The 20,931-nt window shown below is 51.5% G+C and overlaps 1 protein-coding gene across 6 annotated transcripts in view; it reads right to left on the reverse strand.

Moving 5' to 3' along the window:
• Nucleotides 1–974: 974 nt before the first annotated feature.
• Nucleotides 975–20,931, reverse strand: part of ITPR1 (inositol 1,4,5-trisphosphate receptor type 1) — a 182,875-nt gene continuing 162,918 nt past the window's right edge. For all 6 annotated transcript variants that reach the window (XM_071550192.1, XM_071550193.1, XM_071550191.1 and 3 more), the window contains 4 exons: nt 20,069–20,234; nt 18,358–18,518; nt 6,388–6,549; nt 975–2,334 (listed from right to left, as the gene is read on the reverse strand). In XM_071550192.1, coding sequence (XP_071406293.1) covers nt 2,230–2,334; nt 6,388–6,549; nt 18,358–18,518; nt 20,069–20,234 — 594 coding nt within the window. In that variant the 3' untranslated portion in view covers nt 975–2,229. The remainder of the gene's footprint in view (nt 2,335–6,387; nt 6,550–18,357; nt 18,519–20,068; nt 20,235–20,931) is intronic.

Genomic DNA, 20,931 nt, shown 5'->3' on the forward strand with positions numbered 1-20,931 from the left:
TCTGCATCTCCCCACAGCCCCTGGGAAGGCACAGCCACATGTGAAACACCAGGTTCTACCCCACTGCCTCTCACACGGATCACTGGGCACGCCAGGGTTGTGCCAGGCTGAGGCACCCTGGGATTCTGCCTTTCTGAGGTAAAGATGAGGCAATACTGCTCATTGTTGGGGGTGCCCTCTCAGGCTGAGCACAGCCACCTCCCTCTCACCTGACTGCCGACACTCCGGGAAGCCTGACAGAGCTGTGTGTGTCTGCTTATCCCTGGATGGCAGGAAGGGAAGTGAGTCAGACACGTCTCTGCTGCTCAGGGAAAATGAAATCCTGTTCCTCCATTGCACAACCCCGGTGGCAGCTGCATCCGTCACGCTCCCTCTGCATACACCTTGCTGCAGAGGGGAGGAAGGCAGACTTACCGGGAGATATAGATGGAAATACACGTGATTAAGAAGTCACAATCTTGCTGATAAATCTCTGGCTCAGAGACTGCTGGTCAGGCTGCCCTCCCTCCCTCCCTCCCTCCTCCTTGGCTGCCCTCACGCTGAAGTTTCCTGATGACTCTTGGTAGGGACACGCACCCACCTCAGACAGTTGTGTGCACTTACCAGATTAAAGATGATTAATTGTATCAGGTAGTTCCTGCTACATCTTAATTAAATACACATAATCAGCAAGGCTCCTGTGCACAGGACACTTGGAGCTGGAGGGTTTTCTTAACTCTCACAGACTCCAGTCTGAGGACCCCAAGCCTGAACTACCAGTGCGAAGTATCCCAAACTGGGGTAACCACAGGTGAGGATTGCTGGGCACTGCTGGAGGAGGAAGGACTCACTCTGGTTTTCAAAAAACCAGTCTCTGCCCCTCTGGGCTCTGGGAAAGGCCCACCCTTACCTGCCAGGCTCTCGGGACGCGTGGGAAGCGCGACAGCAACCGCCACACACCTCGGGGGACACAAACCACCAGCAGCCTCGCACTGTAGAGTATTTTGCATCATTTATTTAAATACCTATATTTATGCATTTACAAATTTTCATAGCTCTGTCTGTAGCTTTTTTTCTTTCTTTTTTTGTAGACAGTATTGCAGAGAAGTCAGCTTCTGTAAAATGAGGTCCATGTATAAAACTATGCAACAGATCGGAGAAAAAAACCAAAAACAACCCGACAAGTTTCCTTTCACACTCTGGAGAATCAGAAACCAAAGAAAGTGACTGAATGGAGAGGGAAAGGGAGAGGAAGGGGTGGGCAGACCAGCCTCAAACCAGTGGCTCTCACACAAGCATTACACACATCAGTGCTCAGCTACAGGACACGTTTCAGTCGGTGCAAGGCCTGTTTGCTAAAGCTTTAGCAGGCACGTAGGTCTCTAATGAAAAAATAGAAGGAAAGGATCCTACACACTGAGAATGCAAAGCCTGGACAGCCTCGGGATCGGTTCTGGGAGACTGCACCGACTCGCCAGCAGTGCATCCTCATCCCAAACTTCATTTTGCATAAAAAGTTCCCTTTAAGAAATCTTAGCATTTAAAAAACCCGGTGTCTGAGCTCTTCTGGCCTCAGTACTCTAAAGAAGTCTCTTGAAAAATACCTCCTGCTTTCCTCATTTGGAAGCTTCAAAATAATGTTTTGCTTTATCTGGTACCAATTGAACAAAACTCACGGAGTCCCAGAGTTATCTCTGGGAGGAAGAGGCAACAGATATGGCATTGCAAGATATTTACACACATGGTACAAAAATGTCCAAGGGTATGAAAAATCACCAGTTACACAATTTTGCAGCAGCCTCATTTACATCTGTAATTTTATACCATTTATTACATTGTACTAACACACCAGATCCAAAGATGTGCACTCCCTTTAGGACATTCAGGAGTTCCAAATATATTGTGATTGCATAATTCATATTGCACAATTGTATAAAAACATAAATACTAGCTATTCTATTCTTTTTTAAATAGAAAATACATGTCACATAGTCAAATAATCTTTTCAAGTGCAATTCAGGTGCTCTCTTTAGTCCTTCCAAGGAAAAGGCAATTTTGATAGTTTTGGCACAAAGTTTAACCTCTGTCCCGTGCCAACAGTTCTACTTACAATCCCAAACTCGATAGGGCAGCAGTCATATACACACAGTATAAAACCAGGGTATGTACAGGATGCACAGAAGGTACAGGGAGCAGCCTGGTGCGGGCTGGGGATGGTGTGGGGTGTCAGGAGGGGCCGGTTTCCCCGGCTCACGCCGCCTGCTGCTGCTGCTGCTGCTGCTGCAGGTTCACATTCATGGGCGGGGGGTGGCCCAGGAGGCCGATGCGCTGCTTCTGCTTCCTCTGCTCCGTCATCTGCAAAACCAACCAGTTTGCTCGTTAGGCACCGGCGCTTCCTGCCCCTCAGCTCGGGTTGGTGCCCACTGTCCCCAGGCAGCGCCGTGCCAGGCGCTACCGGAGCAGGAGCAGCTCCAGCACCCACCCTGGCCCCCCTCAGCCTGGCCCTGGCCACTGCTGAGTGAGGGAATTGCCCAGGACAGCCCGGCAGCCAGCGGGAATGAGCGTGGAGAGCAGCCTGCAGAAGCCTCCCCCGTTAGACATTCCTTGTAACCGCTCCAGCAGACGAGACGAGAGGGCGGAAAAAGGGGCGAGCCCTGCAGTCAGGCTGGGAATACCCTTGCCTTTGCTGGAATAGACTCGAGTGCTCCCGGTCTCATCCGGAGCCAGCCAACATCCCTCCCCTCTGCCAAAAGCCAAGGCAGGGCTTAACCACCTCACTGCCACACAGCCCCACCTGCACTGCTGCTTCCCAGCGGATGAAACAACATTCCTCTGATTAGTGCAACCATGAACAGAAAATGGATCGGGTTTGTTATTACTGATACTGAGAAACAGCCACAATCCAGTGCTCCACTCTGGTTTTTTAAAAGTTTGGGACACTTCTGACAACTTACATAAGCCGACAGGCCCCGTAAGGAGCAGCTCCAGTGTGGGCAGGAGCTCTGGAGTGAACAGCTGGATCACTGCACAGCTTCGGGGCAGCCTCTACGTGGAGTGGGGTGTGGTGGGGTGGGGTGCAGCAGGGTGGGAGGGGGGCACTGCCCCTGGACCACCCAGGGCATCTGGGCTCCCCCAGAGCCCTGGCACCCCATGGCATGTGACCCATGGGGCAATCGAGGCAGTGGGAACGGCCACACTCACGTCCCATTCCTGCCACTCCTCCCCTCGGGCTGGGGGTGCCCAGCAGTGCTTTTCCTGCAACATCTACATCCACCATCTAGTTTTTCAGTTTTATGATATTTAATTACAAATCAGTGTCACTGCTTGTGGCAGTAACTCCAGGAGAAAGGACACGGTCTGAGCACGATTGGTTCATTTGTAACACACTTAGAATCACGGAATCTTTAAGGTGGGAAAAGACCTTTAAGATCCTCCAGTCCAACCACCACCACTAAACCACTAGACTGAGTCTAAAATCCCCAGTTTCAGTGATGATGGACAGTTCCCATGTGGTGCAGGGTATCCTGGCATGCTGGGGTAGTGGCTGGTGGCTGACCTCGGGTCTGGAGCTCATTGTGGGGAATGGAATTGGCCCAAACAGGCAACCTCCAAGAGGTTCCTCCATGTGCCACAGGCCAGGCAATGCTGTGCATCCCACAGCTCTCACTCTGTGTCCAATGACACTCATTTAACCACCAGGGAAAGGGCTGAAATACCATAATTTTGCTTGAAACTATAATTAAAGTTGAGCCCAGCCCAGCCCCTTGCTCTCTGGCAGATCCAAGGGGAGGCAGAGCCGGGATGTGCCCCTTCCAGGAGGATGATTGCAGCCTCTCGGGGCCAGGTCGCACCTCCTGCTCCTCTGCACCACAACCCTGCAGTTCTCTGTCCACAAAAGGCTTCTAATGCTTCATGGGGAACAGGAGGAGAGGGACCTTCCCATGGTTCTCTGGACACACACACAGTTACTCCTGCTGAACCTGCTGGGACCTTCAACCATTTCTAAGGTAACCCATGAGTGGGAATGCAGAGAGGCCACGAGGACTTGGGTTTAAAAATGCCCATTTACATTAATTAGTTTCACTGAGCAGACCAAGAGTCACCATTTTGCACCACCAGTAAACTGACTGAGAGGATGCAGGGAATAAAAATGGAAAGGAAAAGGGAATAATGGAAAGGGACTGAAATAGGCATTTTTCATGCTATGTAGAAAAGGGACCCTGACACAGTTGTTTGTAGAAGATGTGGCTTTTGAAAAAGGGAAGAATAAAGCAAGCAAACATAAATAAGAGTGAGAAATGCAATTTTAGTGTTAATTCCCCAGCCAGGGTCGGTGTGAGCAGCACTGCCTCACACCTTCTGCCACCAGAGCAGGTGCTGGGGAGCATTTTGGGGTGATTACATCTAATCCCCAGCTGCTGCACACAGTTATGGGGTAATCTTTTCGCACAGAATTAAAGTGATCAGGAGTTTAATGGCTCTGGCTGCACCTTGGGAAGGCAGGCGGGCTGGAACTCAGGTTCCAGCAATTACAGTCTCCAAAACCTAACAAGCTTGAAGAAGAAATGAATGAAAGGTTTTCCCTTTACTTAATTACAAGAAAATAAAGACAAATAAAAGTTCCCTGAGTTAGTTCCTTTTCCTGGAGACAGTTCCTGATCAGGAGGAGGGATATACTGGCTTTGGCACATAATTGGAGCATCCTGCATCTTCAGCAGGGCTCTCAATAATGGTACTTAGGGGAATTCCTAAAAGCTATCACCACATTAATGAACCTGGTTTCCTCTCTTGCTTTTACAGTCAAATAGCTCTCTAAAAGCTAAACCCTTCATTCTTATTTTCACAAAGAGCGAGAAGGGGTTTTAGTGCTTGGTCAGCCAAGAGGGCTGGAAGCTTCAGAAATAAATGTGTCGTGAGCCAGCGCTGGCTGTGGCCGGTGGAAAGACTCCTGGTGACTGCAGACCACTTTGAGTCAGACCCTTCAGCAGGGAGACACAAGACACATGTTTCAAGATAATTGTTTCCAGGCAAAACAGCAAAACCGCTGCCCGGCAAGTATTAAAGCCCAGACAAAAGAGCAACTGCCTCTGCCCTCCATGCTCAGACCAAGTGGAGCAAGGGGCTCCGTGGCACAGTGCCTGAGAACTAATTACAGCCCAGAGCAGCGAGGCTGTCTGCTCCCAGTCCCACATGGTAATCCCTTCCTTGTGCTCCACGGGGTGTTCGGGAACAGGGCCCGGCTCCATCCAAACTGCAGAGCGTGATCGGAAGGCAGCGAGTCGGGATCTGTCCAGACTGGCTTGGAGACTCACGTCTCCCCAAAGATAACTGGCTCATGGAGCAGCCAGCCAGCCCCAGCAGAGGTGGGAAGCAGGGATGGGATTAGAGCTGTGCCAGGGCAGGCAGGGCACGACTGAGGAGATAACGCCCCAAAGCTGCTGGGCCTTCCCTCCCTGCACAGCTCCATCGTCTGCCCCTGGTGCAAGTCAGCAATTAATCTTATCCAGTGCTGATACTTATATAAATTTAGCTAATTGATCCATCTGGCTTGGGTTATTAATGCATAGAGATAAGCAGCCACCACAAAGAACTCCTGCCAGCACAGGCAGCAGCATTTTCCCTGTTCCTCCCTGTTAGGCTGTCCCTATGGACACAACACAAGCTGCAGCCCTGCTGCCTCTGTGGCTCTGACCAAGCCATTGCTGGGGTTAGGATGGGAACCAGCCCCATGATGCCCTCAAGCCAAGCCAGGAGTCACACAAGTCCTCAACTCCCTGCTGCAGAAAACCTGCTGTACCAAAAACATCCCCTGAGGTCTGTGGAGCACTCAGTGTCACACTCGAGCACACGGTGCAGTGCAAACCATCCCACGGGGCTGTCTGTGCTGCAGGTGGGAGTGTGGCACAGCCAGGTCACATCTGCAGTGCCAGCACAGCCACAGCACCGAGGGACCAGCAGCAATAACCACTGGGGCACTTCTCCAGTTTCTCGGTGGGTTTTGAGGTCCGCGCAGTGACACAGACAGCCCTTGTATCAGTATCACACCCTCTGACTGACAGGGGCTTCGGGTTAAAACCCGAAACAACAACAATAACACACAACACAGGCTCCCTGCCCCAGCCAGGACTGACTGAAGTTAATTAGTTGTAATTTTTTCAATGCAGGTTTTCCCTTTCTGGAGGTGCCCACTTAGGAACACGCTGGTTGGGTCAGCCCCAGGCAGGTCAGCCGGGGCACGGGGCTCGGGAGGGACATCTGGTTTGTTCACTTCTTTCCTAAGTTACTTCAGAAGAGTTGTCCCTGGGGTTTGCAGAAACTCTGGAGCTGTGAGACACCCCTGGGTGTGAGAGGCTGGCAGGAGCTGTGTCCTACCCACAGGGACATGAGGCCACTCATCCACTCCCTTACCTGATCTTTCAGCTCTGACAGCTGGCCAGAGAGGTTGGTCACGAGCTTCATGGTGGACTCCAACTTCTCCTGCAAGTTCCTCAGCTCGTTCTGCTCCCCTTCCGAGTCACTGCTCACCAGGGACATGGCTCTCATCCGCGGGAACCAGTCGAGGTTTCTCTCCTGGGAATCACACAGCAGGTCACAGTTAGAGTTTGCCAGATGAAGCCCTGCACGCAGGGCTGGGCACAGACAGAGCTCTGATGGCACACAGGGCCATTCCTCGGATGCAGCAGCTCTGCAGTCATCTGTTTTATCTGCATTTGCATCTTACTGGAAAGTTTGCAAAATCGCCTGCTCGAGGCAACAAGGCATTGCAGTGGCAGCTGAGGGAATCAGGGCTGCTCTGCACCAGCTTCTGCTCCCTGGCCCTCTCCCCTCCACACACACCTCACTATAAATACACTAACTCTGGACACCAAACAGCCCAGATTGCATGTCTGGACAAACTAGAAATCTACTGCCATCTTGCAATCCTTTAACTTGTGTTTGTGGAACATTTGCTGCTGATAAAGCTGGTGTGCTTTTTTGGTCAAGCAAAGCTTGGCTGTGCTTTCTGATGAAAGAAATTATGGTCTTCCTGGAAATACTTCCATGTTTGTAGTACTTCCCTTTTAAAGAAAATCATATTCTGACTAGTTCAGCCTATAAGATGGGACAGGTATGTTACAATGCACTGACCATGGTAAAGTTTTCGTTCAGCCACACAGATTCTCTAACATTCCATGTTTAGTCACAGTCAGGAATGTCAGTGGACACACACTCAGCACGATGGGCATGTACAGAGGCTCCCACATGCACTCTGTGATGGGCATGTACAGAGGCTCCCACATGCACTCTGTGATGGGCAGGAACAGAGGCTCCCACATGCACTGGGTGTGATGGGCATGTACAGAGGCTCCCATACAAAGGCTCACACATGCACTCAGTGTGATGGGCATGTACAGAGGCTCACACATGCACTCAGCACGATGGGCATGTACAGAGGCTCACACATGCACTCAGCACGATGGGCATGTACAGAGGCTCACACATGCACTGGTGTGATGGGCATGTACAGAGGCTCACACATGCACTCAGCACGATGGGCAAGTACAGAGGGTCACACATGCACTCTGTGTGATGGGCATGTACAGAGGCTCCCACATGCACTGGGTGTGATGGGCATGTACAGAGGCTCCCACATGCACTCTGTGATGGGCATGTACAGAGGCTCCCATACAAAGGCTCCCACATGCACTCTGTGATGGGCATGTACAGAGGCTCCCATACAAAGGCTCCCACATGCACTCACTGTGATGGGCATGTACAGAGGCTCCCACATGCACTCGGTGTGATGGGCATGTACAGGGGCTCACACATGCACTCTGTGATGGGCATGTACAGAGGCTCCCACATGCACTCGGTGTGATGGGCATGTACAGAGGCTCCCATACAAAGGCTCCCACATGCACTCAGCATGATGGGCATGTACAGAGGGTCACACATGCACTCAGTGTGATGGGCAGGAACAGAGGCTCCCACATGCACTCATGTACATGCCAGAGATGTTAAAAATAAAAGCAGGAGCGGAACAGAAAGCCACAAAAGAGGAGGAGGGGTGCACACAGCGTCCTGACACCTTACAGTGCAACAGCAAACTGGTTTCCCATCTAGTCTGGTTCTCCTCCCACGCTGGAGGTATGCTCTGAAATGGAAGCTGAAGTGGGGCTGGCTGGGATAAGGCTGTGTGTGCCCTCACAGGTGACACTGCAACAGCTGGCAGGGCTTGGAGCAAAGCAGAGACACCGACGGGCAACTGCGGTAACGCCATGGGATGCTGCTCACCCATCGCCTCGCAGAGCAACGGGGACCAAGTTGCTGCTCAGGCTCTTCACTGCACTCAGCTTATTTTGGGAGCACTGCAAACTCTCTGACTGTTTGCCATTCCCAGCCTAAACCCCCAGCAAGAGCCTGCTCCCCCCACCTCAGTGCTTCCCCATTCCCAGGAGCATCCACCCTGCTTAAAAGCAGGGCTGTGCACCTCTACAGAGCTACAGTCACATCCTCTCTGCAATTCAGATGCGATGCCAAGACTTATCAGCCTAAATTAGCTGCTTCTGATGTGCCTGGAGTTTCCTTTAGCTGGGATGAGAAGGCAGAAAGCAGGCCCTTTCCCATGCAGGCACCACAGCATCCCCACGTGATGCAGAACTGTCAGGAAGGCTGTTTGCTCCTGATCTCTGTTTACAGGGCAGATGGTTTCTGCTAATAAAAGAAAAAAATCTATGTACAAAAAAATATGCCTGTATCAAGACAAGTGCCAAAATATTTTGGACTTTAGGGAATGCCAGTCCCACAATTAAGGTTTAATAGGAGGAACAGGCAACATTTCACTGTGTTCTTCCAGCTGTAGGAAAACCCTCATTAAGGAGGAAAGGGCAGCTCAGCACTTGTGCTTGGGTCCAGCAGCTCCCCATCCAGGGAAAACAAACTAAACCCACTGCTGTTCCCAGCCCTGTGTTCCTCCAGGCTCGAGGTTTTCAAGGACAAGACAAATTAGACTAAAATGTAATTTGTATTTGCAGGTTTGTCTGGACCCTCAGGCCCATGTCCTGAGGTTTCTATTCTAGGCAGACACAAGAGCCCTGAAGCTCCTTACTTGCTCTAGAAATACTATTATTTCCTTTGTTCCCCAAAAGGTGAGCTTTCCAAGGCCAGCCCCAGAGCACTCCCAGGCCCCATCCCGAGAAGGATGAAGGGGATGAGGGAAGCACCAACTTTCCCCACCTGCAATGTTTTATTATCAAATACCTCAACACTCCTGTGGTACTTTGCAATATAAGCCAATGCTGGAGCTGCTGCAGAGGCCCAGAAGGTGCTGGGCAGTCTTGGCTGCTGAAATCAAAGCAGCACCCACAGCTCCTGCAGGCTCCTCACATGGTTCAGGCTCTCTGGGTTTCTGAAAGCGCCAGCTCTTCCAAGTCAGGAAATCTTGGCTTTGATTTGAAAAAAACAACAAAGCACCTCTCTAGTTCTCATGCCAGTGGTCAAAGATTAAAACCAAAACTCTGGGCTCTGGATCCTGGGGTGCCCCAACTCTGGATGCTGTGCTGCCCTGGCTCTGGACCCTGGGCTGGCCTGGCTCTAGGACCCCAAGGTGCCCTGGCTCTGGACTCCGCAGTGCCCCAGCTCTGGACCCCGCGGTGCCCCAGCTCTGGACCCCGCACTGCCCTGGCTCTGGACCCTGGGCTGGCCTGGCTCCAGGACCCCAAGGTGCCCCAGCTCTGGACTCCGCGGTGCCCCAGCTCTGGACCCCGCACTGCCCTGGCTCTGGACCCTGGGCTGGCCTGGCTCCAGGACCCCAGGGTGCCCCAGCTCTGGACCCCGCGCTGCCCTGGCTCTGGACCCCGGGGTGCCCCAGCTCAGGACCCTGGGGTGCCCCAACTCTGGACTCCGTGGTGCCCCAGCTCTGGACCCTGTGGTGCCCCAGCTCTGGACGCTGTGGTGCCCCAGCTCTGGACGCTGTGCTGCCCTGGCTCTGGACCCCGGGGTGCCTCAGCTCAGGACCCTGGGGTGCCCCAGCTCTGGATGCTGTGCTGCCCTGGCTCTGGACCCCGGGGTGCCCTGGCTCCCCTTCCTGGCACTGGCACAGCTCCTGCGCCGCAGCAGCCGGAGCGAGCGGAGCCGCTGCCGGAAGGCCCCGACCACAAGGGCTGGGTTTCGGGTTAGCTCTTTTCTAGGTAAAGTTGGAAAAGTCCCTCCTGTAGAGCCGATCTCGTTCCATCTCAGACACGGGGGTGATGCCTGCCCGCCTGGCAGGGGGGAAAAGAGGAAGCGGTGCTGCGTGATGCACATGCAATTCATTCTGAGAAGCGCTGGCTCCTCCTGCTTCTGCCGAAGAGTTGGTTCTGAGAAAGGCTCTGAGGCAACCCCAGTGTGCCAGGGGAGCACCAGTCCTGCTCCTGGGGCATGGCACGGGCAGCTGGTCATGGCAGGGACTGTGGCTCGCCTGCTGCTGTCTGCCCCCAACGCTCTCCGGGCTCTCCCTTTCTCCAGCTGTCCCTGTGCCTCACAGTTATGGGGTGCTAAGGGCTGATTCGGTGCTCTCCAAAATAAATCCCTGTTGCTGCCAGCAGAAGGCTGCCCAGCAGCATCACTTACAGAATCACAGCATCATTCAGCTTGGAAAAGACCTCCAAGACCGAGTCCAACCTGTGCCCGATCCCCACCTTGGAACCCAGAGCAGAGCACTGAGTGCCACGGCCAGTTGTTTCCTGAACACAAGCAGGGGAAGGTGGCAGCAGCAAATTTCAGTTTCTGTCATGTGAAGTTAAAAATCAGACCTACACAGAGAATAAACAGCTCTGTGAAGCACTTAGAAAGTTAAGCTATTTGTTTGTGGTGAGATGGGAATCCTCCTGGGTCTTTTCTGTCCTTCCTGGAAAAAGCCCCACATCAGGTTCTCTCTCTGCTGCAAAGGGCTCACCATCACTTCTTCCACATCAAGCTGCTCTTCTCCCCTCCCCATCAACACCAGCACTTGACACTGTCCCTCCTCCACACTCGGAGTATTTTCAACTCCTCACATGCACCGTGTCATTAAACAAGGGGCTGATGACACAAGATTTATGGTGCAATAACCTCCTTTTCACTGGTGCCACAGGTTAAATACCCAAGTGCCACTTACACTGGTGCAGAGCAGGGATCCTGGGAGACAGACACCATTCCCAAAGGAGGAGGAAGCCCATGTTCCTACATGGAATGATCCTCACTGCTCATCCATGGGAGTTCTGCTGCAGGTGACTCACTCGAGCTGAGCCAAGCACCTCCCAGCCTGAAGGGCTGCAGGAATGGCCCTGCTGGGCAGCCCTGAGGGCCATGTCCTCACTCCTGCTGCAAGGACAAGGCCACCTCTCCACACCAACCTCCTCTGGGTGTTTGGATGCCCATTTGGAGTGGACCAGCACAACTGGGCAGGACAGAACAGTGAGCCAGGCACGGGCTGAACACGCAGTGCTGGTGACAATGGCTGACACTCCCTCCTCTTGCACAAGGCACCTGGCATGGGGAGCCCATGGCACAAGGAGCCCATGGCACACCCAGAACCCACAGCATAGGGAGCCCATGGCACACCCAGAGCCCACGGCACAGCCAGAGCCCATGGCAGGGGTCACAGCTGTGGTGACAGTGGTGACTCAGGACAGCCTCAGCCCAACCCTGAGGCACCTCCTGAGCACATACAGCCCCACAGAGCCCTCTGGTCCCAGGCAGCCCCACGGGCTCAGCAGTTCGTGTTCCCCATCCCCTCCATGGTTTCCAGGCACAAACCTTCCCCCCTCTCCCAGGCAGGTGCTGGCTCTGCTCCAGGAGTGAGAGCAGGGCACCCACCCTGCCACCCAAACCCCTGCAGCTCCTGCAAACATCCCATTCCCCAGGACTGGCCTGAAGCCTCTCCTCCTGCCTTCATCCACCCAGGCCCTTTTCTTTCACATGCTCAGCCAGAGGGAAACCCCTGCCTGGTCAGTGGGGATGCTCAAGATTCCCAGCATGGATAGCTGAGCTGGTGATCCATCAGGGAAAACCAAGCACTGGTCCACATGAGGGTGTCCTGCAGCCCACCACAGCCAGCCAGCTCACACACTTCCAGAGACTCCCAGGGAGAGACCTTAAACATCATCTCATCCCATCCTACCCCTGCCATGGGCAGGGACACCTCCCACCAGCCCAGGTTGCTCCAAGCCCTGTCCAACCTGGCCTTGGACACTTCCAGGGATGGGACAGCCACAGCTTCTCTGGGTAACTTGTGTCAGTGCTGGGGAAGATAAGGCTGACCAACCATTTCTCCCTGAGCAGCTCCAAGGTGGAACAAATTCCTTCTGTTCCTGAACACAGAGCTCAGACTGTGCCCATGACACTGTTTCCAGCAGCCCAGGCCTGCTGCCAAACACACCTCTTGGCTCTTCCATGCAACGGCCAGGATTAGTTGTTTAATCCTCTAATCATATTGGCTAACTATGGCCAGGTATCTCAAGATGCAGCTCGTTGGGAAGATACCACCAGGTTCAGCACTGTCGGCTCCAGTTCAGCTCCTGACCTCCTCAATCCTCCTCTCCCAGTCTGCACCAGCCTCACACTGACTGGGAGCCCCAAAGCCCCAGTTTCCCCATCTGTAACCGAGTTATTTGCACAGGCTGGTCTCTACTGGTTTGCAAAGTATTGGTATGACAAATCTTGCCTGTTTGACTTTGCCCCAAAGTACAGGATTTCCAGGCACAAATGACAGACAAACATAACTACATTTCTAACACTTTCTCAGGCTCTAATTTCATGTATACACATCTCTCCCCAGTGCTGGAATCATTAAGCCCCCTTTGAAATGGCCCAGTTTTGAAGCATCCTGTCCTACCCCTGCCATTCCTACAGGTGCTGCAGCCCAAACCTGGTCCTGGCCATCTCCTGCTGGATTGTATTTCATGGAGACCCTGGGACAGTCACCTTTCAGAGCCATCATCACCTGAGCCTCGTGCAGGTGCTGAATCCCACACTCCTGCTGGGTTTCAGAGCACAGAGACTGTCATGGCCAATATTTAACTCATTAGGAGAGGTTTCAGGTCAAACCTGCCCTTCTGGAAGGATGTAATTTCAAAAGCCTGACACTGATGGAACCTTGTCTTTGCTTATCAGGAGGCTCTGCCTTGGCACCAGTCACACTCTAACCAGGAACCAGAAACACTTTCCATTACAGCACAGAGCTCAAGAGACAAGGAAAGAAGCCCAATAACATATTTACATCTCCAGGTTTGTACACAGAGGTGAACCAGGGCACACAAGAAGTCTGTAGCCTTCACTGCCATTCCAAATTCCTTTAAGGGTATCTGTGCCATCACTCCTATTTGTAAATGGTTCTTTTTCAAATGACACCACAATCCACACTGGGGACTTACTTGGCACCCTCGATCTGGATGTCAGAGCTTGGGCAGCCCTTACACCTCTGCCTCAATTTTGGAATAAAGGCTGTTAATGACACAGATCCTGTGTGGATTAAAAACCTGGAGAAACTGCAGGAGTCTGGTTGTAAGCTTTGTGCTAAAAACTTGGCCTTTACTTTTTAATAAGCACATCTGTGTCCCAGCCCCCTGACTTGCCCCCACAGGGCTCAGGGATGCAGAGCTGGGCATGCAAATGTTTGTCTGTGCTGTGACAGCCCGTGCACTGCCTGCAGACAGCTGAGGAATGCACACAAACCCCAGAGCCTCTGTGGTTTTCTGTGCATCGAGCTGCAGAGGGAGGGATGTTACATCTTCCAAATGCCTGCACACAGCTGGCTCTGGCACAGCTGCCAAGCCCTGGTGGCAGCTGTGCTGGCCACGCTGCCACAGCAACTGCAGGCAGAGCACAAACTCCAGGAGCAATTCTCAAGACAGGATGGGAAGATAAGCCCTTTAAATGAACTAATCTGCAGGGAGTTGCACCGAGTTCACATTAGTCATTTGGGTGTGGATGTCAATGTCTGGCCAAGGCGATAAGTGGATCCCCCCACTCCCACACACAGGGTGTTATTCAGACATCACCTGATCTTCCCTGGTGACTGCAAAGCCACAGGAATCGGGGCCTTTGTTCCTGGGAATCGCAGGAGGCTCTGGGCTGCCAGCTCTGCAGCACCAGCAGCATCCTTCCCCCAGGAACACTCCTGGATCTGCCCTGGTGTCCCACTCCCTGCAGTGCCCATCTCCAGGGATGGAGCCAGATGGGAGGTTCAGTCAGGAGAGCTCTATCCTGGATCCGCCCTGGTGTCCCATTCCCTGCAGTGCCCATCTCCAGGGATGGAGCCAGATGGGAGGTTCAGTCAGGAGAGCTCTATCCTGGATCCGCCCTGGTGTCCCATTCCCTGCAGTGCCCATCTCCAGGGATGGAGCCAGATGGGAAGGTCAGTCAGGAGAGCTCTATCCTGGATCCGCCCTGGTGTCCCATTCCCTGCAGTGCCCATCTCCAGGGATGGAGCCAGATGGGAAGTCAGTCAGGAGAGCTCTATCCTGGATCCGCCCTGGTGTCCCACTCCCTGCAGTGCCCATCTCCAGGGATGGAGCCAGATGGGAAGGTCAGTCAGGAGAGCTCTATCCTGGATCCGCCCTGGTGTCCCACTCCCTGCAGTGCCCATCTCCAGGGATGGAGCCAGATGGGAAGTCAGTCAGGAGAGCTCTATCCTGGATCCGCCCTGGTGTCCCACTCCCTGCAGTGCCCATCTCCAGGGATGGAGCCAGATGGGAAGGGCAGTCAGGAGAGCTCTCTGAACACCAGGAATTAAGGAGCATCTCTGCTTCTCAGAGAGGTTTTCTCACATCCCGCAGCACTGCCAGTGCTGTTAAATCAGTATTAGGAGGTGGATGCATTGCAAAGGGGAGCTGCTCCAACCCATCTGCCATCTCCTGACGTCCCCGAGGTTCCCAGGAAAGGGACTGCAGGGCAGGCTGAGTCAGGGCAGAGCTCGGGTGTGGACACGGGCTCAGCTTCCCCATCAGCCCCAGCCCCCTTGCAGGGCTCCCAGCACAGATTCCTAAGATAGCCCAAGTCTTACATCATCTATCACAGCAGGCACACGCTCACCTCGCTGATGAAAGGGAATATTATCCCTGTTTACAGGGGGAGAAGCTGGCAGTGAATTCCAGTCTCCTGTGAGCAGCCTGGACGTGCAGCCACAAGCCCAGAGCAGCCCAGCCCAGGCACGTGGGGCTCAGCCAAGGCAGCCAGGTCACAAACCCCCGACAGAGCCCCCCGACAGAGCCTCCTGACAGAGCCCCCCCCGACAGAGCCCCGCCCGACAGAGCCCCGCCCGACAGAGCCCCGCCCGACAGAGCCCCCCCACAGAGCCACAGTGGCACCAGGACAGCCCTATGGGATGAGAGTTCCAGGCTGTCACTTTACAGCCCCAAATCAGCACTGTCAGGGCAGTGCATTATAGATTCTCTTTTACAGAATCCTACAATGGGTTGGGTTGGAAGGGACCATAAAGCCCATCAAGTGCCACCCCTGCCAGGGGCAGGGACACCTCCCACCAGCCCAGGGTGCTCAGGTCAGACCACTGCTTTTTTTTTTTCTAATTTTGATTTTTTGGTCAGTCTTAAAGTGCTCAAAATGCTTCTGAACCTTCAGCTCTGTTTCCAAGGGTACCTGTTGATTTCATTCCACATGCTGTGTTTTAACTTAATGAGCTTCTGTCCATGAAGAAACACAAAATTCACTGAAGAATTGTAGTTAGTCATTGATTTTCAAGGTTACAATGACTTTTCATGTGGGGTCAGACTCCTGCAGAGGGCAGGATGAGCACCATGGGCCTGATCCTGCTCTGCCATGCCCAGTGCAGTGGGAATCCTCTAAACTGCCTTTTTAGACACAATATTTTTAGTAAGGAAAACATCAAAATTCACAATCACTCAAAGGCTCCTGAATATTCACCAACCTGCTTAAATGGAATTGTCCAGGATTCTTTTGATACCACAGTGCTTAAAATATCTCTAAAGCACTGTACAAACAGCACTGGGTGCAACTCAAACTGATGGTGGATATAATTTTAGTGTCCTGAATTATCTTTTTTTTTTTTTAACTGTTCAAAGGTGTTGGAACAACTCACAAATACTAAATGGCAAAGGGAATTTTTAAATTATATTTTCTTAATTTTTTCCTCTCAGTTACCATAGGGCACAAATTCAAGAGTTTTCTCAAGATATTTTGTTGGGAGTCAGAGCACAGGTGAAACACTCGAGGTGTGTTGTGCCATCACAGGATATGATCTGGAGCACGTGGTGTTTCCTTCCCTCCACTCCTAAAAATGGGAATAAACTGCAGCTGAAGGATGGTCCCACCTGACAGCCCATGGCAAAGCCATGCCCCATCTTTGTCACTATCCAAGATGTTACAGTGCCACCTTCAGTCTGAAATATGGGAAGAAAATCCCTTTAAAGCCCAGCCATGCCCTAAGGAGGCTTTCCAGGAGAGTCTGGTGGCTGCAGACATGACCCAGACACAGGTTCCCACTGGATCCCATCACCTCCATGGGGGAACCTCAACACTGGGAATCATCCACATATTTAAGGCTTTCCCTTGACCTGTCCCTCTGGATTTGTGGGACTTTGCCCAGAGAGGTTGAGTTTTTGGAGTCCCCATCCCTGGGAGTGTCCCAGGCCAGGCTGGACAGGGCTTGGAGCACCCTGGGCTGGTGGGAGGTGTCCCTGCCCATGGCAGGGGTGGCACTGGGTGGGATGGGATGATCCTTAGGGTTCCTTCCAACCCAAACCAGTCTGGGATTCTGTGAAGGCAGAAGGCTTGAGTACCAGATGAACCAGGTCCCAGGTCACCCCTAAACACACCTCAAACAAAGAAACCATTTCTGACTCCTACAGAAGTCCTTGAAACAGGTCTGGCAGGGAAATGGAGTCATTGTGTTTTACACCCAGATCTTCTGGAGCAGAAAAGGATGTTTCTAATGTTCAAGGATAGTGGAAAGAAATGGCTCCTGATTTTTAGAGTCAGCTTTGCCAAAGGACTCCAAAGGAAAGGAGTCAGGGCAGTCCCCAAGCCCTGGACGCTCAGGAGCCACATCATGACCCACCTTGAGGTGCAAACCAACCCCCCTCCTGTTCCACACCCCACACATCCCACAGCACTCAGGGACACCCTGCTGGCAGCTCTGCACTGAGAACTGGCTCATGAAATGCCAAATCCCAGCAGCCACAGCCACACTGCAAACCTCCACCTGCAGCACATGGTCACATCAAACTGCATCTGCATGAGACTCTTGGGCTATGCATAATTTATCCTTATCCCCATCCACACACAGTAATTAGCCCTTGCTGACACTTAATGAATAGCAACTCTGATAGAACATCTCCAGTTTTTGTATTTCATGCAAACACATTCAATGGCTAATTTGGGGTTCTTATCTAATTTGAACTGTTATTCTGAAATAATAAATTGGCAGTTCACTGAAGCTTCTTTTAAACTAGTTTTAACAGCAGCAAAAACACAACACAAAAACGATCTTTTCCATGAAAAAACACAACACAAAATGATACTTTCTAAGCAAAAACACAACACAAAATTGTTTTTTCTCATCAAAACCATTTCAGGAGTGCAGTGCTTCCCCTTGAAGTCATGTGTGCTGCAGGGGAATAGAGGAAGGGAGCAGCACAGTCAGCCAGGCTGGAAAGCAGCAGTGATGCACTTGGTTATCTCACTCTGCTAATCCTCCATCAGGTGACTGCTCACAAGATTTCTTTAAGCCCTCATTACTGAGGCAGAGCCCAGAAGTAGGACAGGCACTTCAGTGACCCCAAAGAAGGTGTTTAACCTCCCCGAGTCTGGGGGATTGACACGACCTCGCCCACTCACAGCTGGGTGTGCCTCATGGCAGAGCAGCTCCAGGCAAGGCAGGAAAAGGGTTCTGCTGGAAAAAATCACTAATTGAAATGCTATAAATCAAACAGCTTCTGCTCCCCAGCCAGGAGACACACAAATTAGTGATGGGGGTTTTGGATCTAATTCCATGAGCTCTGAACCTCCAGCTTGGCAGAGAGAAGGCTTTTAATTCTCTCATTAAATGCCTTTCAATTGAGTAGATATTAATTGCAGTTTTTTCCAATAATAGGCTCAAATCATATGACAACAAATCCTACAAGTCAGGTGGAGGTATTTACACCAGGACCTGTTGGTTGTGCTTCAGACACTTCCACCAGCTTGAACTAAAGCCAGAACAGCCTCTCCTCACCTGACTGAAAACCAGGGAGGCCACCTGGCTGTCACCACTCCCTGTCACCTGCTCCAGCTCACACAGTGCTCTGGAGGCTGACAAGCCACAGGTACACTTACAAAATAAATACAACAAAAATCCCAATCTACCCAATATTCCAATAGATTGGTCTAAGCTAGAAAAAAACAGCAAAACTGCAAACTCACCTTGATCATTTCTGCCACGTAACTCTCTGGTCCTGTATATTCTGTGGAATCTTTGACTTTCACTAACACAATAAAGCACAAGTAGTGCCACATGTTGTGCTCCTCTTTAATGTGCTCTTCAAACGTGACTGTCTTGTTGTCAAACTTATCCCTCTCCAGACCTGTGAGAGGGACACACACAGAGCCCTCAGAGTTTGCCAGCTGGGCACCAGCAAAAGGAGCTCGGAGGAAAAAACTCATTCTTAAAGGCTGCTGCACTTTAGTTCAAGTCACAACCATTCTGGAATGGACACTGAATAACAGGGATAAACTGAGAAATGCCCAGGAAGAGGAGAGGAGAAAGAGAGAAGGAGAGAAGGAGAAAGAGAAGAGAAAAAGAGATGGAGGAGATGAGAAGGAGAGGGGGAGAAGGAGAGGGGGAGAAAGAGAGGGGGAGAAAGAGAGGGGGAGAAAGAGAGGGGGAGAAAGAGAGGGGGAGAAAGAGAGGGGGAGAAAGAGAGGGGGAGAAAGAGAGGGGGAGAAAGAGAGGGGGAGAAAGAGAGGGGGAGAAAGAAGAAGAAAGAGACAGGGAGAAGGAGAGAGGGAGAAAGGAGAGAGGGAGAAAGGAGAGAGGGAGAAAGGAGAGAGGGAGAAAGGAGAGAGGGAGAAAGGAGAGAGGGAGAAAGGAGAGAGGGAGAAAGGAGAGAGGGAGAAGGAGAGAGGGAGAAGGAGAGAGGGAGAAGGAGAGAGGGAGAAGGAGAGAGAGAGAGGAGAGAGAGAGAGGAGAGAGAGAGAAGGAGAGAGAGAGAGAAGGAGAGAGAGAGAGAAGGAGAGAGAGAGAGAAGGAGAGAGAGAGAGAAGGAGAGAGAGAGAGAAGGAGAGAGAGAGAGAAGGAGAGAGAGAGAGAAGGAGAGAGAGAGAGAGAGAGAGAAGGAGAGAGGGAGAGAAGGAGAGAGGGAGAGAAGGAGAGAGAGAGAGAAGGAGAGAGAGAGAGAAGGAGAGAGAGAGAGAAGGAGAGAGAGAGAGAAGGAGAGAGAGAGAGAAGGAGAGAGAGAGAGAAGGAGAGAGAGAGAGAAGGAGAGAGAGAGAGAAGGAGAGAGAGAGAGAAGGAGAAAGAAGAAGAAAGAGAAGAAAGAGATGGAGGAGAAAGAAGAAGAAAGAGAAGAAAGAGATGGAGGAGAAAGAGGGAATGAGCAGAAGAGAAGGTATAACAAGTAGTGCTCATATTTATTATACATAACAGAAAAACTTGGTTAAGAAAGGTAGCAGCCCTGTACACAACCAGTTTGCTGGATTTCTCAACACATCTCCTGTTTTTAGGCAAACTGATAACAAAAGCAATGTTTGCTCTGCAGCACCTTCCACAGGTTGCTGCTGTCAGGCTATGACATGGCAGGACTGTGTCACTCCACCATGGCACCTCCATCCCCAATCTCCTGCTGGGAAAACCTTCACAGGCACCACTCTGGAAAAAATGACTCCATACAAATCTCTCCTGTTCCAACAGGAAACTATTCTTTGAGGCAGAGGAGAAGCACAAAGTAAAGACTTGAGGGGAAATGGTACCCTGAGCATTCCTCATCTCCTGCTCCTGCCAAGCTGCAGTGCCTGTGGGACTGGCTGGGGAAGGAAAGGAGGGACAGCCACTCTTCAGGGCTTTTTAACTGTGAATGTGCAGCTACCCCTGACTTCAACACAGTAACCCCTTGTTCTTACATGTGTCTTCACTTACCACAAATAAAGCAAGTAGTTTTTAAAATTTCTTCTTTCTTCTGTTTTTCACTCCTTAAATCAGCAAAAGTGTCAATGATCACCCCAAAAATCAGGTTGAGGACAATAATGATGACCATGAAGAAGAACAACAGATCATATATCACTCTAGCAGCAAAGAGAGGCTCCTGCAAGACAGATATTTTAATTACTAACAACTCCAGTAGGTCCCATCACCCTTCCCAGTGCCCTGCCCCACACACCCTCCCTTGAGAGTGCCCATTGCTGATGCTTTCCAAGGGTAACTCACAGCTCAAACCATTAAGTGAAACTAAAATTCAAGATTGCTGAAAGAAAAGCCAAATGAATCAACTACCAGAATGGGATCTCTACAGAACTGCTCCTCCTGTGTCCAAGTTCTTGGACTTTTCTCTCTCTTTCACAAGGGGAAAAAAACCTTCTTCTCACACACTGATCTTTGTTCTTACTCCTCCCTGAAGCTCATCCAAATGATACCCTGATATTACCTGCTCCATATCAATAGAGCATCAGTGTGGACCTTAAAGTCTTTTACTGGAATTTACCACCATTCAGTTAATTTGAGCTGCTAACCATGTACATGAACACTAAGCTGGACAACTCAGGACCCAAATATCCAACTTTTATTAAGAATTATGTAACTTTGTAAGTTGAAAATAAGGCTAAATATTGGAAAATACCACAAAATTGCAGGTGAAACAAAAAAGCCTTTGCTCTGACCAAGACTGCTCCTCTGGGCCCCAAAGTGGCTTTAGGAGTGACAGCCTGAGCCTCAGATCACAGAACCATCACAGAACCATTTGGGCTGAGGGACCTCAAAGCCCATCCAGCCCCACCCCTGCCATG

The sequence above is a fragment of the Pithys albifrons genome, chromosome 3 (genome assembly GCF_047495875.1).
Source record: "Pithys albifrons albifrons isolate INPA30051 chromosome 3, PitAlb_v1, whole genome shotgun sequence".
NCBI classification, from domain to species: Eukaryota; Metazoa; Chordata; class Aves; order Passeriformes; family Thamnophilidae; genus Pithys; species Pithys albifrons.